At 39.7% G+C, this 22,598-nt stretch overlaps 1 protein-coding gene across 2 annotated transcripts in view; it reads left to right on the forward strand.

Moving 5' to 3' along the window:
* The window catches only part of LOC103181108 (serine/threonine-protein kinase 32B), a 151,093-nt gene that overhangs the window by 108,264 nt on the left and 20,231 nt on the right, over positions 1 to 22,598 (forward strand). For both annotated transcript variants that reach the window (XM_042341188.1, XM_042341186.1), the window contains exons 5-6: positions 5,094 to 5,131; positions 14,041 to 14,130. In XM_042341188.1, coding sequence (XP_042197122.1) covers positions 5,094 to 5,131; positions 14,041 to 14,130 — 128 coding nt within the window. The remainder of the gene's footprint in view (positions 1 to 5,093; positions 5,132 to 14,040; positions 14,131 to 22,598) is intronic.

The raw sequence follows: 22,598 nt of genomic DNA on the forward strand, positions 1-22,598 counted from the left end.
GTTATGTTATGTATCAAGATACACATACATTTTAAACAAGGGTGAGAACATTTGTGATCAGCCTCAATTAAAATCCACGAGTTGTTTATCTGCTAACTTTGGAGCCAAATGCAGACAACTCTGCCAGCTTAATACCGCTGGGGAAAGTAAACAGTATTATAGGATTTTTTCCTCTCTCTTAAGCAGATATTCATTGAAAGAAATCCAACATACCCCTGGTCTCCATGGAAAACGAGCATTACGTTACAACATATTTGTGAATTACATGAATAACTGAGAGGCTTCGGCAGACAGATATTACTTGTGGGCTTTTAAAGCGGTTCTTCATTGAGCTATTCTTTTTTAAATACATCTTTCCAAATATATAGATTAGAGATAGTTAGGTAATTATTTAAAATGAACAGAATAGTGCTTTACAAGTTATATAATTCCAATTCAGATAACTTGAAGTTCCTTTGAGCATATAATGTACTGCCTGAAACTAACCTACTTGGCAACAGTGTTACTTCTTTTGGATCAAATCGTCTAAGGTATTATTAAATTCCACAGCGATCACTTTTGATGGTGATACAAAGAATGGTGAATACATTAAACTGTTTATGCAGTTTTATGTTGTTTTGATCACTTTTGTTCACCCATTGTGTGTCTGTCAACTGCTGATCTTCTACTTGGAGCATTGTTTTCATTTTCCTGTTTTGTATTGTAAAGTTAACCAATGTTTAAAATTTGATGTGTAACTAGTGAGGCAATCCATCCCAGGATTGGCAATAGGGAAGGAGAGGAATTTAGGAGCTGTAAGGTCCTAAGGTCTGTAGGAGCAAGCTTTTGGCATCAAGAATAAGTATACGTGATGTTTTCAAATGAGCTTCTGTCTCCTGTTTGTCTCTATTTCTCTTTCTGCCTTGCTCTCCTTCACTTTCTGTCTCTGTCTGCTCTGTATCCCTGTGCCTTCTCCCTGTGAGTTTGTTGTCTCTGCGTTTCTCACTCTGCCTCTGTGTCTGTCACTCTGTCTGTCTTCCTCTTGTCAACTTTCCTTTGTGAGTCTTTCCTCCCTCTGTCTCTTGCACACTGTCTTTCACACTCGCTTGGTCTTTCCTATAGCAACAAATTACTTGTATATAGTGAGGGAGGTGCTGCAGCTCCAGTCTAAGACAGTAGCCCCCTGGTTATCAGCATTGGTTCCAATCTGCCGAATTCAGAAGCTCTCCCACTCGCCAGGTTAGCCACTGGCAGAAGGTCTGTCCCTGCCGCAAACCAAAAGCTGTAGATCTTTATGAATTAGAATGCTTTAAAAGCTGAGAGCTGGACACTGCGCAGGTCTTCACTTATTGCAAGTGGATGTTGCTCAGTGGCTTTCAGAGTTCTGTCAATGGTCGCAAAGGAATGGCTGTATTTGCAACTTAACTGAACTGTGGGATGTCACATGATATTTTTGATTGACAGGAATTTTTTTCTAAGAAGTTTCCCTAGAGATTTCCGTGATGGAAACTTCTCAAATGGGCTCTATGTCCTTACAGGATTGGCTATAGGTGCATAATTTTAAATGTTTAGACCCTACTTTTGTGGTTTACCTGATCAAAAAAGAGGAAAATCCGAAACGTGGGATGTGGCTTCCACCAAAATCCAAATACGTACCTACCTACCTACCTACCTAATAATAATAATAATAATAATAATAATAATAATATTCCTTGCATTTGATATAGAGCCTTATCACATCATTAAAACGTCTCCAAGCACTTCACAGGTTATAGTGTAAAGTGATTGACTGTGTAATTTATGGGCCAACACTATATATTGGGAATTGATGTTGCCTTCCACTATTAAGTTTAAAATTGTTGGATTGTTTCAGAGCAAGAGTATAACTGCATTCCCTCATTCCAAACAGCGTAATTCTTCATCGATTTTTAGAGACCCTCCTCCCCCCAAAAAACTCTTTCATCAGCTAAATCAGAAGAGGGTTGCATTTGCTAGTGCTATTTTAATGAACTAAGTATAAAGTGTATCAATTGTGTATGGAGATGCAATTCTGTAGTAAGAGGAATACCATAATGTGCTATTCTTTCATTACCTTATCTATGAAATCAGACATTCCCTCCCACCTTAAAGCTAGTTTTCATGGCAATTGCGTGTAAGCCTGGTGTAACTTTAGCTGTGGTGGACATAAGTTGAGTAGATTGTAGAAAATAGACCTGTTAAGTCATGCAGAAGAATCTTACGTGACATAACAGCTGCAACAGAGTAGAAACAACAGCAGGTGGTAGAAGTGCTGTAGATTGGGAAAATAACTCACAAAAGAAATGTGCTTTTAGTGTTGTGAGGCCTTTTGTGCAAAACTAATTTTGTGTGAAATACTCACTCAGCCTGATCAAAAAAATGGATTAAGCGTCTAAAACTGGACTTCGCGGCTAGAGTTTGGTTACAATTTTGTTTTATTTTATGTCACAAAAGATAATTAACTGGGCTTTATGCTTTTTTTAAATTATATGAGAAAATATCCTGTGATTTTTTCCTCACAGAAGTGAAGTGTTTTGAGAAATCCTCCTAACATAACAGGCTCTACATCATACGTACGGATTATTGTTATTATTATTGATATTATTAATATTAATATTGATTGTTGGATGATCAGACTTTGGCTCCCTGAGGATGACAGTAGGGTCATTTGTGTTGGAACTGGCACTTGGGACTAAGAGGACAGATGAAAGGTAAAAACCTTTTCGAGACAAGACCAGTTCACCCACAAAACATAGTCTCTCCACTTTACAGAATATCCTGTGAAGTGTTTTGAGATCGTCCTTCCAAGGTGAAAGGCACTATACCAAATGTAAGGATCATTATTATTATTTATTAATGACATTGGGACCGTCTGTATCTTCCCATGCATAACCACAAAAAAACGCAAAAAAGTGGAGCTATCTACATGACCGAGTGATCAAGAATATTGTAAATTCGAAGAACGATTATTTTGAAAGATATTAGGCTTCTGACACAAACCGGTTGTCTTCTCACTTCTTCAGCTTTGCAAGTTATGCCCAGGAAGCATTGTCGACATCACTTCAGGGAGAAAGTGAAGTCAACAGTGACCTGACAATCCAGATGTTGGCCATTATTCTTGCACTTTGACATTGTAAGACATTGGAAACAGCTGACTGCACTCTAATGAAGTTTCCCTGCAATAGGAATCAAAAAATAGTTAAAAATGGAAATCATTTGTTGGTTCAGAATAAATGAAGCATTCAGTGAAGAAAGAGGACAAAGAGTGAAGAGGCATCAACACTTTATTTTGCATGAAATAGGTGGCATGCTACAGATTAGATAGTTCATTTAAGAGAGAAGCTTTGCAGTATTATCTCATAGGAAGTCAGTAATGAGTAAGAATAAATTAATTCCTCATATAGCACTAACTCCTGTCTGTATAAAATTACATATTTGTATATTATAGAGGAACACAAATTATTAAATATCTGAATGAGAGATTTAAAGAAATGAGTGAGGAAATCAATGAGCATCTGGTTAGTATTGTAACAGACTGTCTCGCAATGTGGTGACCAACAAAAGCGTGAAATCACTTCAGAAAGGGTTTTGCAGTGGAAAGAATTGGAGCCGAGCTTGGGCCATGTAATAGCGCTGACTAAATCCTCAGGCGACTCTGTCTCTTGGGCTGCGGGAAGGAGGTCTCTGGCCCTATTAGGCCAGGAGAATGAAGGACGTCTGTTGCCCAGCCATATGGTAGGCACGGGATTGTGGAGAAGGCTCTGCGGCTGTGAGTAGCTGAACATGGGAAGGAAAGCATGAGTGAGAGGGAGTTATAAGAGGCGGTGCAGATGATTGAACCGTATTATGTGATTTATAATTCAGTGAACTATATTATGTAATAATAAACTACCTGATTCATGACCCAAGTCGACCCGAGTGCTTTCGGTATCTGTCTGGCTCGGATAGCTATCTGCAGGACTGCGTGGTTCCAGTATTTTCAGCAGTTCCGAAAACACAGGACTGTTCCCGAGGAGTGTCTTGTATAATTAATTTGTTTAATAAAGAAGCAAGAAATGAGTCAGTATTGCTAACATTTTTTTTGGGGGGGTGGTCTGACATATGCCGGAACCCATCACAATGCTTAAGAGTATCCATGCATCCCACCTGCACATTCGCTAACATTGATATGAGAAACCATCAGTGCTTATCCAGAGACGCATGAGATCACAGAGAATATTGTGGAAACAATGATTCATCTCTCATGAATTTAATCCATTCTTTGATGGTCAAATTAGTGCACAGTGGCTTTCAGGAAACCATAACACAGATTTCCAGAAAGTATTTGCCACAGCCTTGGTCCCGGCGATTTCGAAAAAGATTAAAAGTTATGTGGATTTTGAATAAATAACTGGCTGGACAACAAAATGGCTTGGTATTAGAAAAAGAAAAGAATAATAAATGGACAAGGTGTTGTCTAGGAGGCAGTAACTGATGGGAGTTCCTCAAGGCCCTGTTTTGAGTTTCTTGTAATTTGTGCTATTCATAAATGATTATAAAGCAGGCACTCACAGTAATATTATCAATCAATTTTGTTGTTGACATCAGGTTATGGGATCACTTGACATGAGTACAAATACTGTACATAAGAAAAATAGAAGATTTTATTTTGCATTAAGAACATAAGAACATAAGAATTAGGAGCAGGAGTAGGCCATTCGGCCCCTCGAGCCTGCCCCGCCATTCGATATGATCATGGCTGATCTTTTGACTTAACTCTAATTACCTGCCCTATCCCCATATCCCCTAATGCCTCTGTTTTTTATTGAGCAAAGAAAAATTTGAAGTTGTATCAGAAATATTTGAAGTACAGTTTCAGAAGTAACTGACATAATGATGATCAACTTCTCTGGAAGTTTTGCAGCAACACAGAAGTATAATTAAGTTCTACCCATTTGTTTGGTGAAAGTCGCAGGTTAGATTACTATGTTTCGCATAAGTTAATTTAAATGAATGTAACGCAGTGAATGCTACATTGTTTATTGAAAGATAGGATTGAGAAGTTTGGTTTCCATTGAAAATAATATCAGTTTCTATTTCTACCTTTTGTGTTCTAGGGACATCAAACCTGATAATATTCTTCTTGATGAACATGGTAAGTTACCATTAAAAAAAATCCTCTAAAAAAGACCCTGAAATCAATATCAACAATTTATTTTTAAAAATCCTCTACCAATTCAGTCTGCTAATGCTTGTGTATTGTTAAAGATTATAATAATAATAATAATCCTTGCATTTGATATAGCGCTTTTCACGTCGGGAGGATGTCCCAAAGCGCTTCACAGAATCCACTGAAAAGTGAATTGACTGTATATTTGTGGGCAAACGCGGCAGCCAATTGCGCACAGCAATGTCCCACAAACAGTCGTAGATTGAAAATGACCAATTTATTATTGTTTTTAGTTTTGGAGGGATTATTATTAGACGTGTGGAGTAAGGAAACTTGCCCAAGGTTTCGCCCTGCCTGGAATTGAACTCAGGTCTCTCACTTGCAAAGCGAGTGCTCTGACCACTGAGCCACAGGACTCCAATGAAGCATTGTAAATTCCACAAATGCAATTTTTGTATGTTTCTACTGCATGAATGTCTCTTCAAATACAGATCTAAATATATCTCCACCACGTTCTGTTTTTTATACATTGTAAATAAAAATTGTTAGTTGACTGCATTTTTTAAAAAGCATGCTTCACAGTTTTTGTGGTGCTTGTTCCTTTAACTGACTGTGTGTTAGTTGAACCTAAAATGCCAGATTTTGAGCACTTTGTGGAAAAAATATTTTTCCCCTTTGGTATATGAATCTGTTCCTGGTGCTTTGCCTCTTAATGCTATGATACAGGTCTACAGGAGTAGTTTGTTTATATATGAGCCTTTGGCAGTGAGTGTCAGCAGACCACTAAAGGGTGTCATAGCTGAGCCTGACCTCTCCCCACCTGGCAGCCACACACATACACATATCTAGTAAAGGGGACTGAAGAGGGTCTACGACCAGTAAACCCAACTAATTTTAACCTTGCTAACCTAACCCTGGGATTTTAATCTGTAGCCCTAGCAGAGACCAGCAAACCCAGCTACTAGGATTCAACCAGCTACTTGTTCATAAGCTGCAGCTCCATCCACTAATGGTCCAGCATTGTAAACAGGAACCTGATGGCTATGATATTTCTTTAGCACTCGTGCTCAGCATAACTCTCTTCACAGGTTCAAATTGCGTACAGTTCTCAGTCATAGCAGCTGGAACAGTTTATAAATACATGAACATTATAGCTCAGCAGGTAGTTCACTCTTTACATGACATAGCACGTGTTTCCCAAGCAGTTTCCCTGCAGGCCCAGTAATCTCTACACAATCTACACTCAGCCTAATAGATTATTGATAGATAGTCTCACTACTGCATTCTGATTTACAACAGACGCAGGCTCTCCTTGGCTTCACTGCATTCCACCAATACCGTATTCGCCGCTTCCAAGAGAAAGTCAGAATGAGATAGTGAGCAAGAAAACGTTGGTGTTTATATTTCTGCTTTTTTAAAAAATCAGTAAGTCTCTTATCAAACAGAGACCACACTGCCTCCACACAACAACAACTTGCATTTATAAAACCCTTCATGCCGGGCAACATCTCAGAGTGCTTAACACCACACTCACACCACAGAACACCACAATGAACCATGATTTGCTATTCCATATTTACTGTAAAGAACCCCCCCACATGTAAGCTCTCTCCCAAGCAGAATAAAAGGTGGGCCCTTACTTTGCGATCCTAACTGAAGTGAAAATTGTGACTTTCGACGTGTTAATTAATATGATGTTAATAAACACGGTGTTGAAAACTGTGGCTAGTTAACACCTTAGCAAGAATGAGAAAACAACTACATTTATATGAACTCAATGGCATTATTTGAATGTTCCTTTTGTTGGTGTGACAGGATACCAGCTGAATTAAGAAGATATCTTATTTTTAGATGATCAAATTTACCACAATTGGGAGCTGAAGAGTGAGTTTGGGCCAAATCATTGAGCCAAAGTCAGGGAGTGCAAGTTCCAAAAATTTGACACACTTGTTAGGCCCCAAAGTCTCTACTTGAATGAAACCTCTTGTTCAACTAAGTATTAATTGAGATAGTCTGTGGATTAAAATTGTGTTCCAACAACAACAGCAGCAAAATTACATTTGTAGAGCGCCTTTCACGTCGGGAGGACATCTCAAAGTGCTGAACAGTCGGGTGTTGGGGCCTGAGCATGGGGGAGAGGTGGAGTAGGGGTGAGGGAAGACAGAGAGGTGGGAAGGCGACCAAAAGCACGATCGAAGAGAAGGGTCTTGAGACCGGCCTTGAAGGAGACAAGGGAAGAAGCGAGGCGAAGGGACCGTGGGATGGAGTTCCAGAATGTGGGGACAGAGAGGCTGAAAGCCCGACCACCGATGGTAGGGTGGGTCGGGCGGGAGATATGGAGCAGGCCGGAGCCCGCTGAACGGAGGGAACGGGCAGGTTGGTAGGGATTCAGCAGGTCAGAGAGTGGATGGCCTTGAAATTGAGGACAAGGATCTTAAACTCGATCCTCTGGGGGATGGGGAGCCAGTGGAGTCGGGCGAGGGTGGGAGTGATGGGGTCACGGAGCCTGGTGCGTGAGAATACACGAGCTGCAGAGTTTTGGTTGATCTGCAGCTTGTGAAGGGAAGAGTTGGGAAGGCTGATGAGGAGGGAGTTTCCGTAATCGAGCCTTGATGTGACGAATGCATGGATAAGGGTTTCGGCAGCCTGAGGGGTGAGGCAGTGGCAGAGTCTGGCAATGTTGCGGAGGTGGTAGTAGGAGGTGCCAGTCACGGGGAGAAAGGACAGTTCAGGGTCAAACAAGACACCCAGGTTCCTGACTAGCTTCGTGAGGTTGAGTGTGCAGCCATGGATGCTGATCCTGCCAGTGCCCGAAGTGCGGAGGCGCTGGCGCGAGCCAATCAGGAGTGCCTCGGTCTTGCTGACGTTGAGTTGGAGAAAGTTGTCCCTCATCCAGGACTTGATGTCGGACAGGCAGTCGGTCAGGGCGCCAGTAGTCCTGTAGTTGAGGGTGGAGGCAGAGATAAAGTTGGGTGTCATCCGCGTTCATGTGGAAATTTTCCCCGTGTCTGCGGATGACTTCACCAAGGGGGATCATGTAGAGGGTGAAAAGGAGGGGACCGAGGAAAGAGCTCTGAGGAACACCACGCGAGACAGTGCAGGGGCTAGAAGAGAAGCCATTTTCTGCGACGAAGTGGAGGTGGTGTGAAAGGTAGGACCTGAACCAATCAAGGACAGAACCTTGAAGGTTGAGGTGGGAGGAGAGGCGGTGGAGGAGGATTGAATGGTCCACGGTGTCAAAGGCAGCGGAGAAGTCGAGGAGGACGAGGAGGCAGAGGGAGCCCTGGTCGCACATGGTCAGGATGTCGTTTGTGACCTTGACCAGAGCAGACCTTGACCGTGCTGTGGGCAGCACGGAAACCTGATTGGAGGGATTCATGGAAGGAGTGAGAGGAGAGGAAAGAGTGAAGCTGGGAGGCAACAGCTCTCTCAAGGACCTTGGATAGGAGAGAGAGGTTTGAGATGGGCCGGTAGCTAGACAGCTGTGATGGGTCAAGGGAAGGTTTCTTCAAGGTGGGGGTGATAATGGCTGTTTTGAGGGGGGAAGGAACAGTACCTTATGACAGGGAGAGGTTAATCATGTTGACATTAAGAATCAGACTGAAATGCTCCAGAATCATACTGAAGAAAATAGGGATGGGATTCATTGAAAGAATACACTTCCTTTGAGGTAATAAGATCATGTTGCAGGTTGAATTCTCCTGAGGCGAAACATTTGATATGGACCATTATGAGTGCAAAGGTCAGCTGTCATTTAAAATTTTATCGTAAGAGTAATAGTAAATAAAATATTCACAAATATACTCAAAAGGAAGCTATCTTAAAACTTAAAACAATGTTGATTGTTTTGTTTGGAGAAGAAGTAGGAGTCAACGAAGATGTTCAGGAAGGAAATTGTATTGATATTCCCATAGATGAAAAAGATGGTCAGACATTATTCATAGCTGGTATCTTTTCTACCAGAATTCTGAAGCTTTACACCTCATTATGTAGGTGGAGCATTAACATCTCCCAAGTGCTCCTGTATGTTTATCCCAGGCATTTTTATGAAAGTGAAACATCAGAAATTGGAGTTAATGGATGCAACAATGTCCAGGGCAACCCCATTATAAGACAATGATCTGATCCATTAGCTCAATCTCCCCCCACCATGAATTATTGATGCAAAGAAAAAAAGGCCCACTTTGAGGTCATCAAATCGCTGCTGACATCACTTGGCTGCACGCTTTGTGAAGGATGCACCACTCATGTCACTTGGTGTGAGTTCATTAGTTTACAGTGGTTCAGTGGGTTCTTGTGATGTGAAAATGGAAGATATACATCAGAGAGCCAGTAGAGTAGATTCAACACCTATTCAAGAGTCACATCTGACTAAATAAGGGCACATGTGTCCTGGTATTGGGTTTGCCTGTATCCAACAGGTATCACATAAGTCTGTTCATAAATGGAAAAGGAAATATAACAGGGTTTGAAAGATTACAAAATATATTTTACCTGGGGGTGAGAGTGGGGAAAGAAATTATTTCAATCTTACCATCAATTACTATTATGGTCTATACACTGGCAGAATCATGCCGGACAAGATGCAATCAGAAAAAAACACTGCTGTTCAGTCCTTGTTGCCATGGCAATAGAGTTGCTGGGGAATACTTGTTATTTTGAACATGATATAGGTATAATACACCTCCCTGATCTAAAATGTCTTCATAACACTTCTAACATTATCCCCTCAGTTTAACATCAGATCCAAAGAATGATACTGCTCCACCAACAATGCAGCACACCCCCAGCACTATATTTAGTTTAACTGGGAGTTCAAACTCCCGATGTGGGGTTAAACCCCTAAGCTTCTGACTCAGAGGTGAAATTGCTACCATCCGAGGCAGGCTGACACCTTGAATATGTTTTAATGGAGCCTTTTTGCCTTGAATTTTGGGTGCAAATAATACCCAGCTTCTTATGGAGCTCGCTGGTTTCGCTCACTTAGAAGTGCAGGAAAGAGGGAAAAAGGAAAGAAGAATTGTATGTGACTCAAGGAAATATTGGCAGTCAGACCAAAAGACCAATGTCAACTCGGCACATTTGGTAGTCAAAAGGTTGTGACTGAGGGCCTCCCCGATTGTCTCCCATCAGCATTTCCACATCTCAGGCACTGGCAGCATCAACATCCACGGATGCACATTCCACCTCACTGAGCAAATCCGGAACCTTGGCATCTTGTTTGACCCTCAAATGATTTTTCTACCCCACATCCATGCTATGACCCGCTCTGCCTTCCCCCACCTCCGAAACATCACCTGGTCTCATCACTGCCTCTACCCTCAGGCCGCCGAAAACCTTTTCCATACATTTACTACATCTAGGCTTAACTAAGCCAACTCCCTGCCTTCCTAACTCTTCCCTCCACAAGCTGCAGATCATTCAAAACTCTGCAGCTTGTGTCCTCTTTCGCAAAGGGCTTTGTGACTATCAACTCCACCCTTGACCAGCTCCATTGGCTCCCCATCCCTCAGAGGATAGAGTTCAAAATCCTCATCCTTGCTCTCATGGCTCTCCATGGCCTTGCCCCTTCCTACCTCTGTGACCTGCTAACACCATATCAACCTGTCTGCTCCCTCCGCTCAGCGGTTGAGACATTCTCCCAACATCAAAGCTATATCAAATGTAATGCTTATTACAACATTTTTTGGTTGCCTTGCACATTTGAATGACTTCTGATTAAAAATTGCAGTTTGAAGTTGCATGCTGTAAAAGTGAAAGATGCTGCAGTCACCATTTCTAATAGAAACTATATTAACCAGCTCCACTCCCTGTGGTGATAGGTGAATTGGATGAATTTCACCAATTCTCATTCAGGTTCCTGTATGAAGCACTTTGGAATGCTAGAGTGCTATTACCTTGTATCAGACCTGAGACAAACAAGTAGTGTGAGTTTGCTGTATGCAAATGTGAAGCTGTGTGAAGCGCTTTGAGATGTCCATCCATCTGACATGAAAGGTGCTATAGAAATGTAAATTGTTGTGGTCGAAAGTGGACTAAAATTCAAAATGTGAGATAGATACAGAGCTTCACAATACAATTGAAGCAAGACCTATGGAGACACCTGACAGCAAGGAGGTAACAATTGTATTCAAGATTAAAATTTGTTTCAAGATATGAATGACAAGAATTTCTTAAAATATACAAATTCTTGATATGTTTTAGGGTCTGCCTTAAATAACTGAGGTAGCAGTGAATCAAAATTAGATTCAGCGCTGCTCAATGTTTAAAAAATAAATTAAAAAGCCAATAAGTGACAAGCACACTGTTATTTTTTGTGAGTGATTCTGTCAGAAGGGAAATGGGAGAAACACACATTTGATTAGTTTAAGAATAAAAATAGAATGTTATTTTCTTTTTAAAATAAACAAATGACAATGTAGTTTCCAGCAAGTGACCTTTAATTAAATATAATGGTCCTGGTTTAGATTTGAATCCCCTTTGGCAATGCCTCAGCCTTTAATATAACTGGATTTCTTTAAGCGCATGTCTCTGGGGCAGAACATTAGAAGAAGAATCCAATAAAGGATAAGCAATGTTCCTTCAATCTTACAGTATTGCAAAATAATCCAACAATGTTAGCAGCAGTGTATTTGTGATGCTTACTCTTTTTAAAGTTTTTTAATTAATATACTTTTAGAACACATAATTTAGAGCCCCTGAGAGGTTAAATAATAATCCAATGTGCCAATAATAATAATAAATGTGCCAATTAGCAGTAGCAAAGGTAAAGATATATTGAAGGTCATTGAAGATGTTCTCCATACCAAATTCATGTTCCATAACAATCATGTTTTAATTAAGTGTTGTGTTAATGATGAGGTAGTTGAAGAGGTTTTCCTATAACAAATTCACGTTTGGGTTAAAGATAATTCTGCAGATTATATTTTATTAATATGGCTAAGAAACAGGGAGATGACAGAATCCTCCCAAAAAGCTGTCCATATCTCTCTCTCTGCAAAGCAGCCTGCTCAAGGTCACTAGAAGCTTGCAAAGGGTGGGGCTATCTCTGTGATAAGGGGAGATGGACTTAGAAACACATCAGAGAAAGATGTAACTTTGGAATAGTTGGAAGCATCGTAGGAGGAATAGTTGTGAGGCAGCTGGTGACTTCCCCAATGGAATCGGGTAATATTGGTTTAGTTGAATCTTACTGATTTAATGTTAACTTAACGTTAAAATAATGTATGTGTTAAAGCATTAACCTTTGAATTGCAGATGATAATAAAAGATCTATAGTTCACACCACCTGTATAGGGTAAAGTCTCATTATGGCGAACCTTACAGCGTGTTTTATTTTCACAATGCCTGTTAACTCTTAATGAATATACAAAAATCGTGTTGAACTAATCAACAGGAAGAATTAAATAGTTTTAAAATCATAACTGGGAAGTCCAGAACGGAGATTAGGAGGAACTTTTTCACACAGAGTGGTGGGAGTGTGGAATTCTCTGCCACAGTCATTGGGGCAACAACCCAATAGCTCCATTCCCCAAAAGAAGACTGACACATGGTTGAAGGAGAATAAAGTTGAGGAATATGGGGAAAAGGCAGGGATTTGGGACTAGAGATAGGATCTAGTATAGGCACTCATATGGAGTATAAACACGGCCAGACTGGAAGGGCTGAATGGTTTGTTTCTGAGCTGTAGTTTCTGGGAGTCTATGAAACTATGAACCACTTTTCCTTTAAAATTTCATTGAAATCTTTTGAGTTGGGTAACTTGGTGATGCTGCATAATGGTATCTTTCTATGATAATAATCCTTACATTTAATATATAGCACCCTATCACATGATCGAGACATCGTCAAAGTGCTTCACAGAATTTTACTGTAGAGTGCAGTGACTGTATTTATAGACAAATACAGCAACCAATTGGCCACCAAAGTATATCACAAAAACCATAAAGTGAATGACCGTTTTCTAAATTTAGGACATTGTTGGCCAGGACACCGGGAAACCTCCCTTCTTTTTTCGAATACTTTAAAAGGCAGATGGTACAAGTAAGGCAAATAGGATTCTCAAACCCCTAGTTCAAAATAATTTAAACTGGACCATAATTCCCCTTATTGTTTTCCAGTTTTGATTCATGTAAAAGAGCCATTATTGCCTTATTGGAAGAGATTCTCATCTTAGATCAGTGGTGGCCCATCAATGGCCCACAGGCCAGAAGTAGCCCCCTACCCTTTGCACTTGTCTAAGTCAATCTGTTTTAAATCAATGTTTTGTTTCCATTTTTTTCTTGATTAAACATTTCTTGATTTATGACATAAATCAAGAAATATTTATTTAACAAAATTTATTTTGTTGGCTGACCAAAAAGGTTGGCCATCATTACCTCAGATGGTATTTAAGTGCAAACAAAGTGATTGCAGAATTCCTGGGAATACAAGCAAAAGCATTTCTTTTCATTTTTTTGTCATAAATCCTCAGAATCCCTGTACTCTTCGGAGAGCAGCCGATTTAAAAATTGTGATTGAGACATCATTATTGCACCAGCTCTATATCCCCTTTCAGAAACTTGTAAGCCATTCAGTATCAATGTTTGCGTAATACCTGAGAATTGTATTGGATTGTACTCTAGATCCTGAGAACAAATTGTTCAACCTGTCAAAATAAATCTCTCCCAATGTACTCTTCTTTCCACGTACAACATTTGATCAACAATCATTTATCTACAGTGCTAATTGTTGGCTAATCTTCCCGTTTTCTCAAAAATAACCTAATGCAATATTGCTCTTAATTAATAAGCTACATAACCCATGGATGATTTTCGCCCCCCTCGCGTCCGACTTGCACCATATTTCAAAGCAGGAATCTTATTATTAATTAAAATTTATACTTTGTTTTGAAGGACATGTACACATTACTGACTTCAACGTAGCAACAATTGTGGGGGATTCAGAAAAAGCTACATCCATGGCTGGGACCAAGCCCTACATGGGTAAGTATTACAGACAGTAACAGTTCATCTTCTTGTTTTTGTAAGAGCAGAAACTGGGAGCAGGGATTCTTCCCACTCAGTTCCTGTTACCCCTGCAAGCCAACGCCCTAATGGCTAGGGTGGTCTTAGCTGGACAAGCAGTTCAAAACTTACCAGACAATTGGCTCTATGCCCTACCTGCGGCAAATACTCTCTGGAATTAGGGAAGCAGGATGTGTCCCTCTCGGGAGACTTGTAGGTGGCATACGTATGTGGAAATTTCCACATGTAGGTGGCATGCAAATGTGGAATTGTCAGTCTGGTTTGGATACTCTTAAGTAAAGTAATGGCTTTCCGCATGTGTCAGGTACCTGTTTGACCACGTCTATGAAATCTACGATTTGTATTCACATAAGTGAAAAGTTGAAGGATTAAGGAAATTTGAGTGTGCTAAAAGCTATCAAATGCATACCTCAACTTAATCCAACATGTTGTAACTGGAGTCTGCTTTCAATTGCTCAAAACATACATAATTTTCCATAATGTTGCAATCTTGAACCTGAACCAGACATCTGTTTGGCTTGTAGCGCAATTTTTAACTGATTAAGTTGTTGGACTGACAGTGCTATTTATTTTTGTGCTCATTATGATGAAGTGAAAACAGTGCTGGGAAATGAAATCATAATTTCCGGCTTCAAGCCAATGTCAGTGTCATTATTCCTGGCTTGGGAGCTGCATGGGTAAGATAGAATAAAGTACCTTCTGCACAATATTATTATTATTATGTGCAGTGGTTTTAAACTCAGAAGAGTATCCTCGCAATGGAGCAGAACTGTGTTTCCATACCAACTATCCATATGGCATCTCTTGGTGGCAGTACTTTCACAAATTTCATGCTGAGTTGTGCTACTCAACAGGAAGCTCCCAGAGAGCACCCGGTAGTTGCAATTTACCTAGTGAGGCCTCAAACCTGCACTTAAGTAATATCAAATGACCAGTTAGTGACTATCCTTCTGCACCCACGGACAGAGGGATGTGAAGCCAGGTCTGTTATGTGCCAAACTCAAGCATTCATTTTTTAACTGTAGGAGATGGAGAAGTGAACAGCAAGTAAATTTGTTCAGTGATATTCAAGTATGTGCACAAGTATGCATGTTAGATGAAGCAAATTGAACAAATTTACATTTATATAATGTCTTTCACATCGTGATGATGCCCCAAATTCCTGGACTGACCAGGGTTTTCACTGATTCTACAAGGGCTCTGAGATGTCCTCCCAAAGTGCTGTATAAGTGTAAAAGTGTTGTTTCTGAGCAATGACAGGATTTGAAGCACGCTGTGCTCTGGTGGAGCTGACCAACTTTTATGCGGGTGTGGTAAGAGTGCCAGTCATATGATCAGTCATGCGACCACTATTGGTCCTGTTACGAAACTGGTTGGGAATTTTTTGACTCCCGAGTATCTTGTTTTGCATAAGGGTAAACCTGTGAAAGGTCCATTGAGTCAGCTCAAATGTAAAGGAAAATTCTGAATTTGAATTCCCTTAGCTGTTGGCTGTTATGTTTGACTACAAATACGCAGTCACTACACGTCACAGCAAATCCTGTGAAGCACTTTGAGACATTTCAACGACAGCTCTATATCAAAAGTAAGGGTTATTATTATCGAACCTTCTGTATCTGATGGCTCTGCCTTGTCAGCAGGATATGAATCTGTGACAGTTCTAATATATAGGTTCTCTGTTTATGACACAAAGCACGCCAAGAAGCCAAGGTTGTAGCCACTGAACTGCAAGAGAGTATACTGATGTGTCAAACATAGTAGCCCTTAAGCAGTATATTATTTTATAAGATCAATATCTGGCAGATTTCTGCAAATTGAACTGTTCTTCTTGGCCATCCTTCTGTGCCTTTCTAATGAACCATGTAAAATATTTATTTCATTTGTGGAACTAAAGCAGACTGAAATCACTACTTCTTGTTTCTCTTGAATGTAAAGAATTACAGTGGTGTATTAGAGGTTTATTACTTGTACCTCGTCTCATGATAAAACCATAATGGATTTATCTGACCATGCCAAGAGCAAACAGTATAATCAAAAGGCAAAGTACTGCAGATGCTGGAAATCTGGTATACACACAGAATGCGCTGGGAACACACAGCAGGTCAGGCAGCATCCATGGAGAGAGGAAATTAGTTAACGTTTCAGGTTTATGACCTATCGTTATCAGTACAGTACAAGTGGTGTATTCCTGGTGTAATTATATAATACCTCAGCTACAACAACTAAAAAGACTGAGTGTGTAATTTTGAATTGTGTTCCATCTGTTCTGCTGGGATAGATCTCTAAAAAGAAACTCTATAAGAGTTGCATTTTAGAGATCTATAAGAACCTGCTTTGTGTTAGCTGTATAGAGTGAATAAAGACTGTAATAAATATGAATTTTGAGAAATTGAAATATAGGTGTTTCATTTTTTAGGTACTCATACACTCAGGATTAACAATCAGAAGCTTTCCGTTAGGATGCAATGGTTGCACATCAAATGACTTTGATGTAAAGACACAAAGTTAACAGGCAGAATCTGCTGCTACCTTGCTACGACTATTCAATCTTCAGTGGCACTAACAGGCCTAGAAACATTACTGCTACACAGGTTTGAATTGAATTGCCCATCGGTTCGTTCTCATATTGTTTATGGAAAATTTATGTTGAAGGTCTGCGGTGAATGGAATCAGAGTAGATGGCTCCAGTGGGGAAATGATAACTGAATGGCCTCTTTCAGTGCTCTAAACTTTGTCTGATTGCAGACAGATAAAGGAAGCTGTCAAATAATGAGAGCTGAATGAGATATTTGATGATATCTTCTCAGCACTCAGAATTGTGTGGCAGCAGCCTGCTGCAACATTTAAATGCTTTATGGGAATTATAGTAGGGACATTATTTCTGGGTAATGGTCTTCACATTTATTCAGCTTTTTGCAGTCCTACAAGACGAACCACGACATTTGTTTATTAAACCCAGCCTACATGACGGTATTGTATCTCTAAAGTACAACCTTTGTTTACTTCTTGAAAATGTACTGAAGGACTTAATCTTGTAAACGTTCAATTTAGTTCACAAAAGAGACTGACAGAATTATAAACTATCAGAACAATGAAACGCACAGTACATTAAAGAATTCTGCCTTAGTCCATAAATGTCACATGACACAGAAATGTTAAAATAGACAGGTTATTCATGGGCCTTCTCTTATTTTTATTATACATACATCTGTTGTAAATAATAACAAAAGCTTCCTCATTGAAATTAACACAGTTATCAAGTTGTATTGACTCAAACAACTGAAGCCCTTGGAGTTGATGGCAACAATTGACTCCTATGATTGCATTGCCATCTTGTGATCTCCAAATAGCCCTACTCCATATAATTTACACTTTTCCTGCCTTTGTTTGCTATCTTTTGCGTATTTGTAGCAGCAAATACAGATAAATTGTGTAGTGACATTATTCTACGTGAAGGGCACTTTGTTAATGCAAGTTATTGTAGTGGAATAACTTGTGTCTTGTCTGAGAACATTTTATTGTTTGTTAACCCCCATAAAATACAATAAAAACAGGGATTACAACAGGTAAAATCACCAATGGTTAGTGCTTTACAGTGCTGATTTTATATGAAACACCATCACAAAGTAAGATGACTCTAATAGAATGGTGCTGATTAAAAACACCTTCATTGTGATACTAAGATTGATTCTAAGGGTCAGTTTGTTACCATTTGTTTAGTTGTATTACTCTATGTCAATTATTTACAGAAACTGTTATTCATCGTATTGCCCTTCCAGTGGGGTATTGAGAGAGCACCTCAACGTCGGAGCTGCCTCTATGCTTTAGAATAGGATTAACCAAGATCTTGTCAGCCTCTAGATCTTCACTCCGATGCTAGCTAAACAGTCCTTGACACTGCAGTATTGGGAAAGAGAAGTGTTCTGGACAGCAATCCTCCAGATGAGTTGATCATTCACCTTGTGGCTATTTGTAGGACTTTTGTTCAAAAAACAGCTGTTCTGTATTTCCTTTCCCTTTTTTAAAAACTGAAATCTGTCACAGCTTTACAAATGTAAACAGATTTGTGCCGAGGCTGTTATAATCTGACAGTCGATCATGACATTGCTGCAGTCAATTTGGAAGATCTGATTTTCCTGATAGGTAACTGTGATTGCCATCTGTAATTGCAGACTGCTGACTGAAGACACAGATAGGAGGGTGTTTGCTGGAATATCCACATGCAGATTCTGCTCAAAATGTGAAAAATTGGTATTCCAACCCTATATCCTGAACATCTCTTGAGCTTGTTTTATGTAAATGAGTCCATTAGGATGTCAAACATAACCAAATCATGCAGTGCAGGTCTGCACCAGTTACCATGGCTCCTGTGCAACACATCATCAGGGACTCCAGAGAATGTAAAGGAAGGATGTACGTTTTAAGGATAGATGTTTTCAAGCGTCTTAATCTTTTCAGTGCATTGAATTGCATTCTATGTCCAGGTTATGGGGAGTCAGGTAAAATATTTGGATTTTTAATTGCTTCCACACTCAAAATGATTCTTGTGAAAATAGACCTTGAGAGTGGAGTGCTTAACTCTGGAGAGTTAACTCTAGGAAGACTGAGGAACCTGGGCTTATAGTTTTCAATCCTTAATGCATCCTGACTTAATACTGAATAATTAAAAGGTTAATACGCTACAAATGGACATCTAGAGTGGCACCATCTAGAGGTGCAGTTAGCTTGAATTTTCAAACATATTTAAAATACAGGAGTGTATTGCAGTGATTAAAGGGAACGGCTGTAGGTTCAACTCACATTATTCAGAGTAAATTACTTCTTTACCCTAAAACATACATTCACACAGAATATAATAATTGAATTGAATATAATAATAATAATCCTTGCATTTGATACAGCGCTTTCAATGTTAGCAGGAAATCTCAAAACCCTAGATGTACTGGAAAGTATAGGAACTGTTTTTTTGTGGGCAAAACCCGGCAGCCAATTTTGTGGACAGCAATGTCCCATAAACAACCAGAGAGTGAGTGATCAATTTTATTTGTGGGATTATTAGCCAGGATACTAAGAGAAACTCCCTTCTCTTTTCGAATAGTGTCATGAGATCTTTAACGTTCACCTGAACAGGCAGACGTAGCCTCCATTTAAGATCTCATCCAAAAGATGGTCCCTCTGGTAATGCAGCATCCCCTCAGCACTGCAATATATTTGACATATGCAAACTACATAAACATGTACACACATACCACATTGAATATAACAATAATAGTTTGGAACAAGACTGAGTCCCTCTGAATGGCTCCTGTCAGTGCCTCCACACCTCAGGCACTGGGAGCATTACCATCCTTGGTTGCATATTCCACCTCACTGAGCCAGTCTGGAACCTGGGTCTCTTGTTTGACCCTCAACTGTCCTTTCTATCCCACATCCGTGCCATAGCCCGTACTGCCTTCCCCCACCTCCGAAACATTGCCGGATTCCACCACTGCCTTTCCCCTCAGGCTGCCGAATACCTTATCCATACATTTATTACGTCTAGGCTCGACTATGCCATCTCCCTGCCTTTCCAACTCTTCCCTCCACAAGCTGCAAATCATTCAGAACTCTGCAGCTCATATCCTCTCCCGCACCAGCCTCTGTGACTCTATCACCCCCATATCGATCTGTCCACTCTCTCCGCATGTTCCCTGCCCAGCCTACCCCACCATCAGCGGTTGGGCCTTCAGACTCCATCCCACAGTCCCTTCACTTTGCTCCTTCCCTTGCCTCTTTCAAGGCACATCTCAAGAACCTCCTTTTCACCCACCCTTTCAGTCACCCTCATACCCTCTGCCCTCCACCCTTCTAAATCCCATCCGCCTGCTCAGGTCTAAATCCCTGACTGTCCAGCACCTTGGAAAGTCCTCACTATGTGAAGGTGGTATATAAATGTAATTTGTTGTTGTTGTTATTGATTCAAATATGAATACTGTACCAGTATACTTGAAGGTTTATGCGTGATGTGATATAAATTCCCAAGCACACACTACAAAGATTAGACAAAGAGAAGTGATGCAACATTTAATTCTTGCTTAATAAGACAATCAATGGAATAGAATAATGTTTGTTAATTTATTTATTTGAGGCAAAGAAACAAAACGAATAATTTCATGTACCCAGTGGATAAGATTGATAAATTTTGATTGACTGAATGCAATGAATAGTGACTGGTGCATTTGCCACTGTTTTTATGCATAGGTTTACATTCCTGCCAATCTAATAGCGATGTATTGCTGGTATGCTTTGTGCTATGCAAATGCATTTTGTATTGAATTACATTTCAAATGAATTTGTTTTGCGTTATGATCAGGTTTTATGCAAAATTTTGATTTCATGGGTATGTTTTTGCGACATAATTGCATTTCTTCAAATGCATTTCTTGTTATTCTACAATCAAATGCAGTGTTTCAATGTCCACAAATAATTATCAATTGAACAGCTTTTTTTCCCCTTAAAAAAACCTTCTTGTTGCATTTATGGTAGTAATTTAAACTCAGTGTCACTTATAGAGGAAGGTCCACAGTTGAGGACACACTTCTATTCCTTCACCGATAAACCTGATTTCACAAGTTAAGGATTATTGTTACTTAGCAAATTGTAGTTGGGATTCAGTAACAAGCAGCACCAAAGATATCTACACAGTGTTCACTTAGTCCTGTTACCCATGTTCTTTTTCTACAATGCACTGACCAACAACTCTACCATGTGAAATAATGATGATAATTGTATTTAGAAGTACGTAATTGTATTCAGTACAAGTGATTAGCTGTATTTAGACGTCCAAAGAATCGGTGTGTGGGCCATCATTTTTATGGCAGACAATGATCCATCACCATATTCGTTGTGAATTCTTCTGTAACATGAATACAGTGATGAGGCGAAATGCATCTCTGACAGCTTATTTCAGCTCCTCCGTAGTCTAAGAAAAGTAAAATTAATTATAAGAAAAACAACAGGGGGTAACAGGACTTTTGGACACCCTGTATACAATTTGCCACAATCATTTTTATTTAGTTTTATTGCATTTATATAATGCTTAATTTCTAACTGTGAATTGACAGCAATACAGTATTTAGCATACTCTCAAAGGTGGCTTTCAGTCATATTATGATTCCAGTTCTATTTAAGGGCTTTCTTGTGTTGGAGAAGATATTCAGAGCAGGCAAAGAGACACGTTTTGATTTTACGGGTGGTATCATCACAACAGAGACAATAACAACAATATAACAACTTGGACTTATTTTGCGCCCTTCACAAGCGGTAGCGTCTCAGAGACAACATTGAACTTCGATATGATTTTCATTGTCTCGTTGAATGTTAGTTTGAAAACATTTAAACACACCTCTGCTAACAACTCTCCTAACTTTTCCTAAACAAAATCCTCATTTCTGTTTTGAAAGCAAAACATACACGCATTGCCCTTCACAAAAGGAGGCTCACCAAACAATTTTCACCACATGTTTAAATGGTAAGATTGCTGAAGAACTGGTTTGATTCTGTATTCCCAGATGGAGGATTATTATTCCAATCTTCTTGATTTCATGTGTCAGCTACACGTAGGAAGTGCTAAATGGACTACCCAGAGGAATCCCTAGTTGCCAAGTGTGAAGTTTATTGATTACTTTCATAAATGAAGCATTCAGGAAAATATCCAGTGACTCAGTGTGTTGCTGAGTAGCTGCAACTTAGTCACTCAACTTAACTACTGTTACCTGTGATTTTCAATGGAACCTTCTTGGTTTTATGTGGACTATGATTGTAACAAACTACTTTTGCATTGTGGCTCTAGTCTCCCTGGTTCACACCCTCTCTCTTTCTCTCTCTATCACAGTCTATTTCTGCTATCTCTGCTCTATCGATCATTGATATTCTTGGTTTTCCTATCTTGCCTCTCCCAAGCTTCAAATGTGTTATCCTATATTCTCTTCCTCTATCCTGCATCATACTTGTAGGCATTCACTTACAAAATACACAGTCACTACACTTTACAGTGTATCCTGTGAAGCACTTTGAGATGTCCTGCTGCTGCGAAAGGTGCTATACCAAATCCAAGATGTGTTGTTATTATCATTTACTTGTGTTGAAATTAACAATCATTGCACTTTCATCTGTTCTTAACATGTTCTTTCCTTTGACATTAAGACAGTGAAACTCCTTGCTTCCCTCAGTTTTCCCTTCCTTCAACTATTCAAAATCTAGGCTTCACCTAACCACTTTTTCTCTCCTGATGCAACTAGCTGAAGCACTACCCTATGGGCACTAGCTCAAAGATTCTCAGGAAACCAACCTGCCATTGGAGATAAGCATTCACATCAGCTCTGATTCTGATCATTTAAAATTCAAATGGTCCATAGCCTAAGCGAAAGTGAACACTGTAGATATTG

The sequence above is a fragment of the Callorhinchus milii genome, unplaced genomic scaffold (genome assembly GCF_018977255.1).
Source record: "Callorhinchus milii isolate IMCB2004 unplaced genomic scaffold, IMCB_Cmil_1.0 Scaffold1, whole genome shotgun sequence".
NCBI lineage: Eukaryota > Metazoa > Chordata > Chondrichthyes > Chimaeriformes > Callorhinchidae > Callorhinchus > Callorhinchus milii.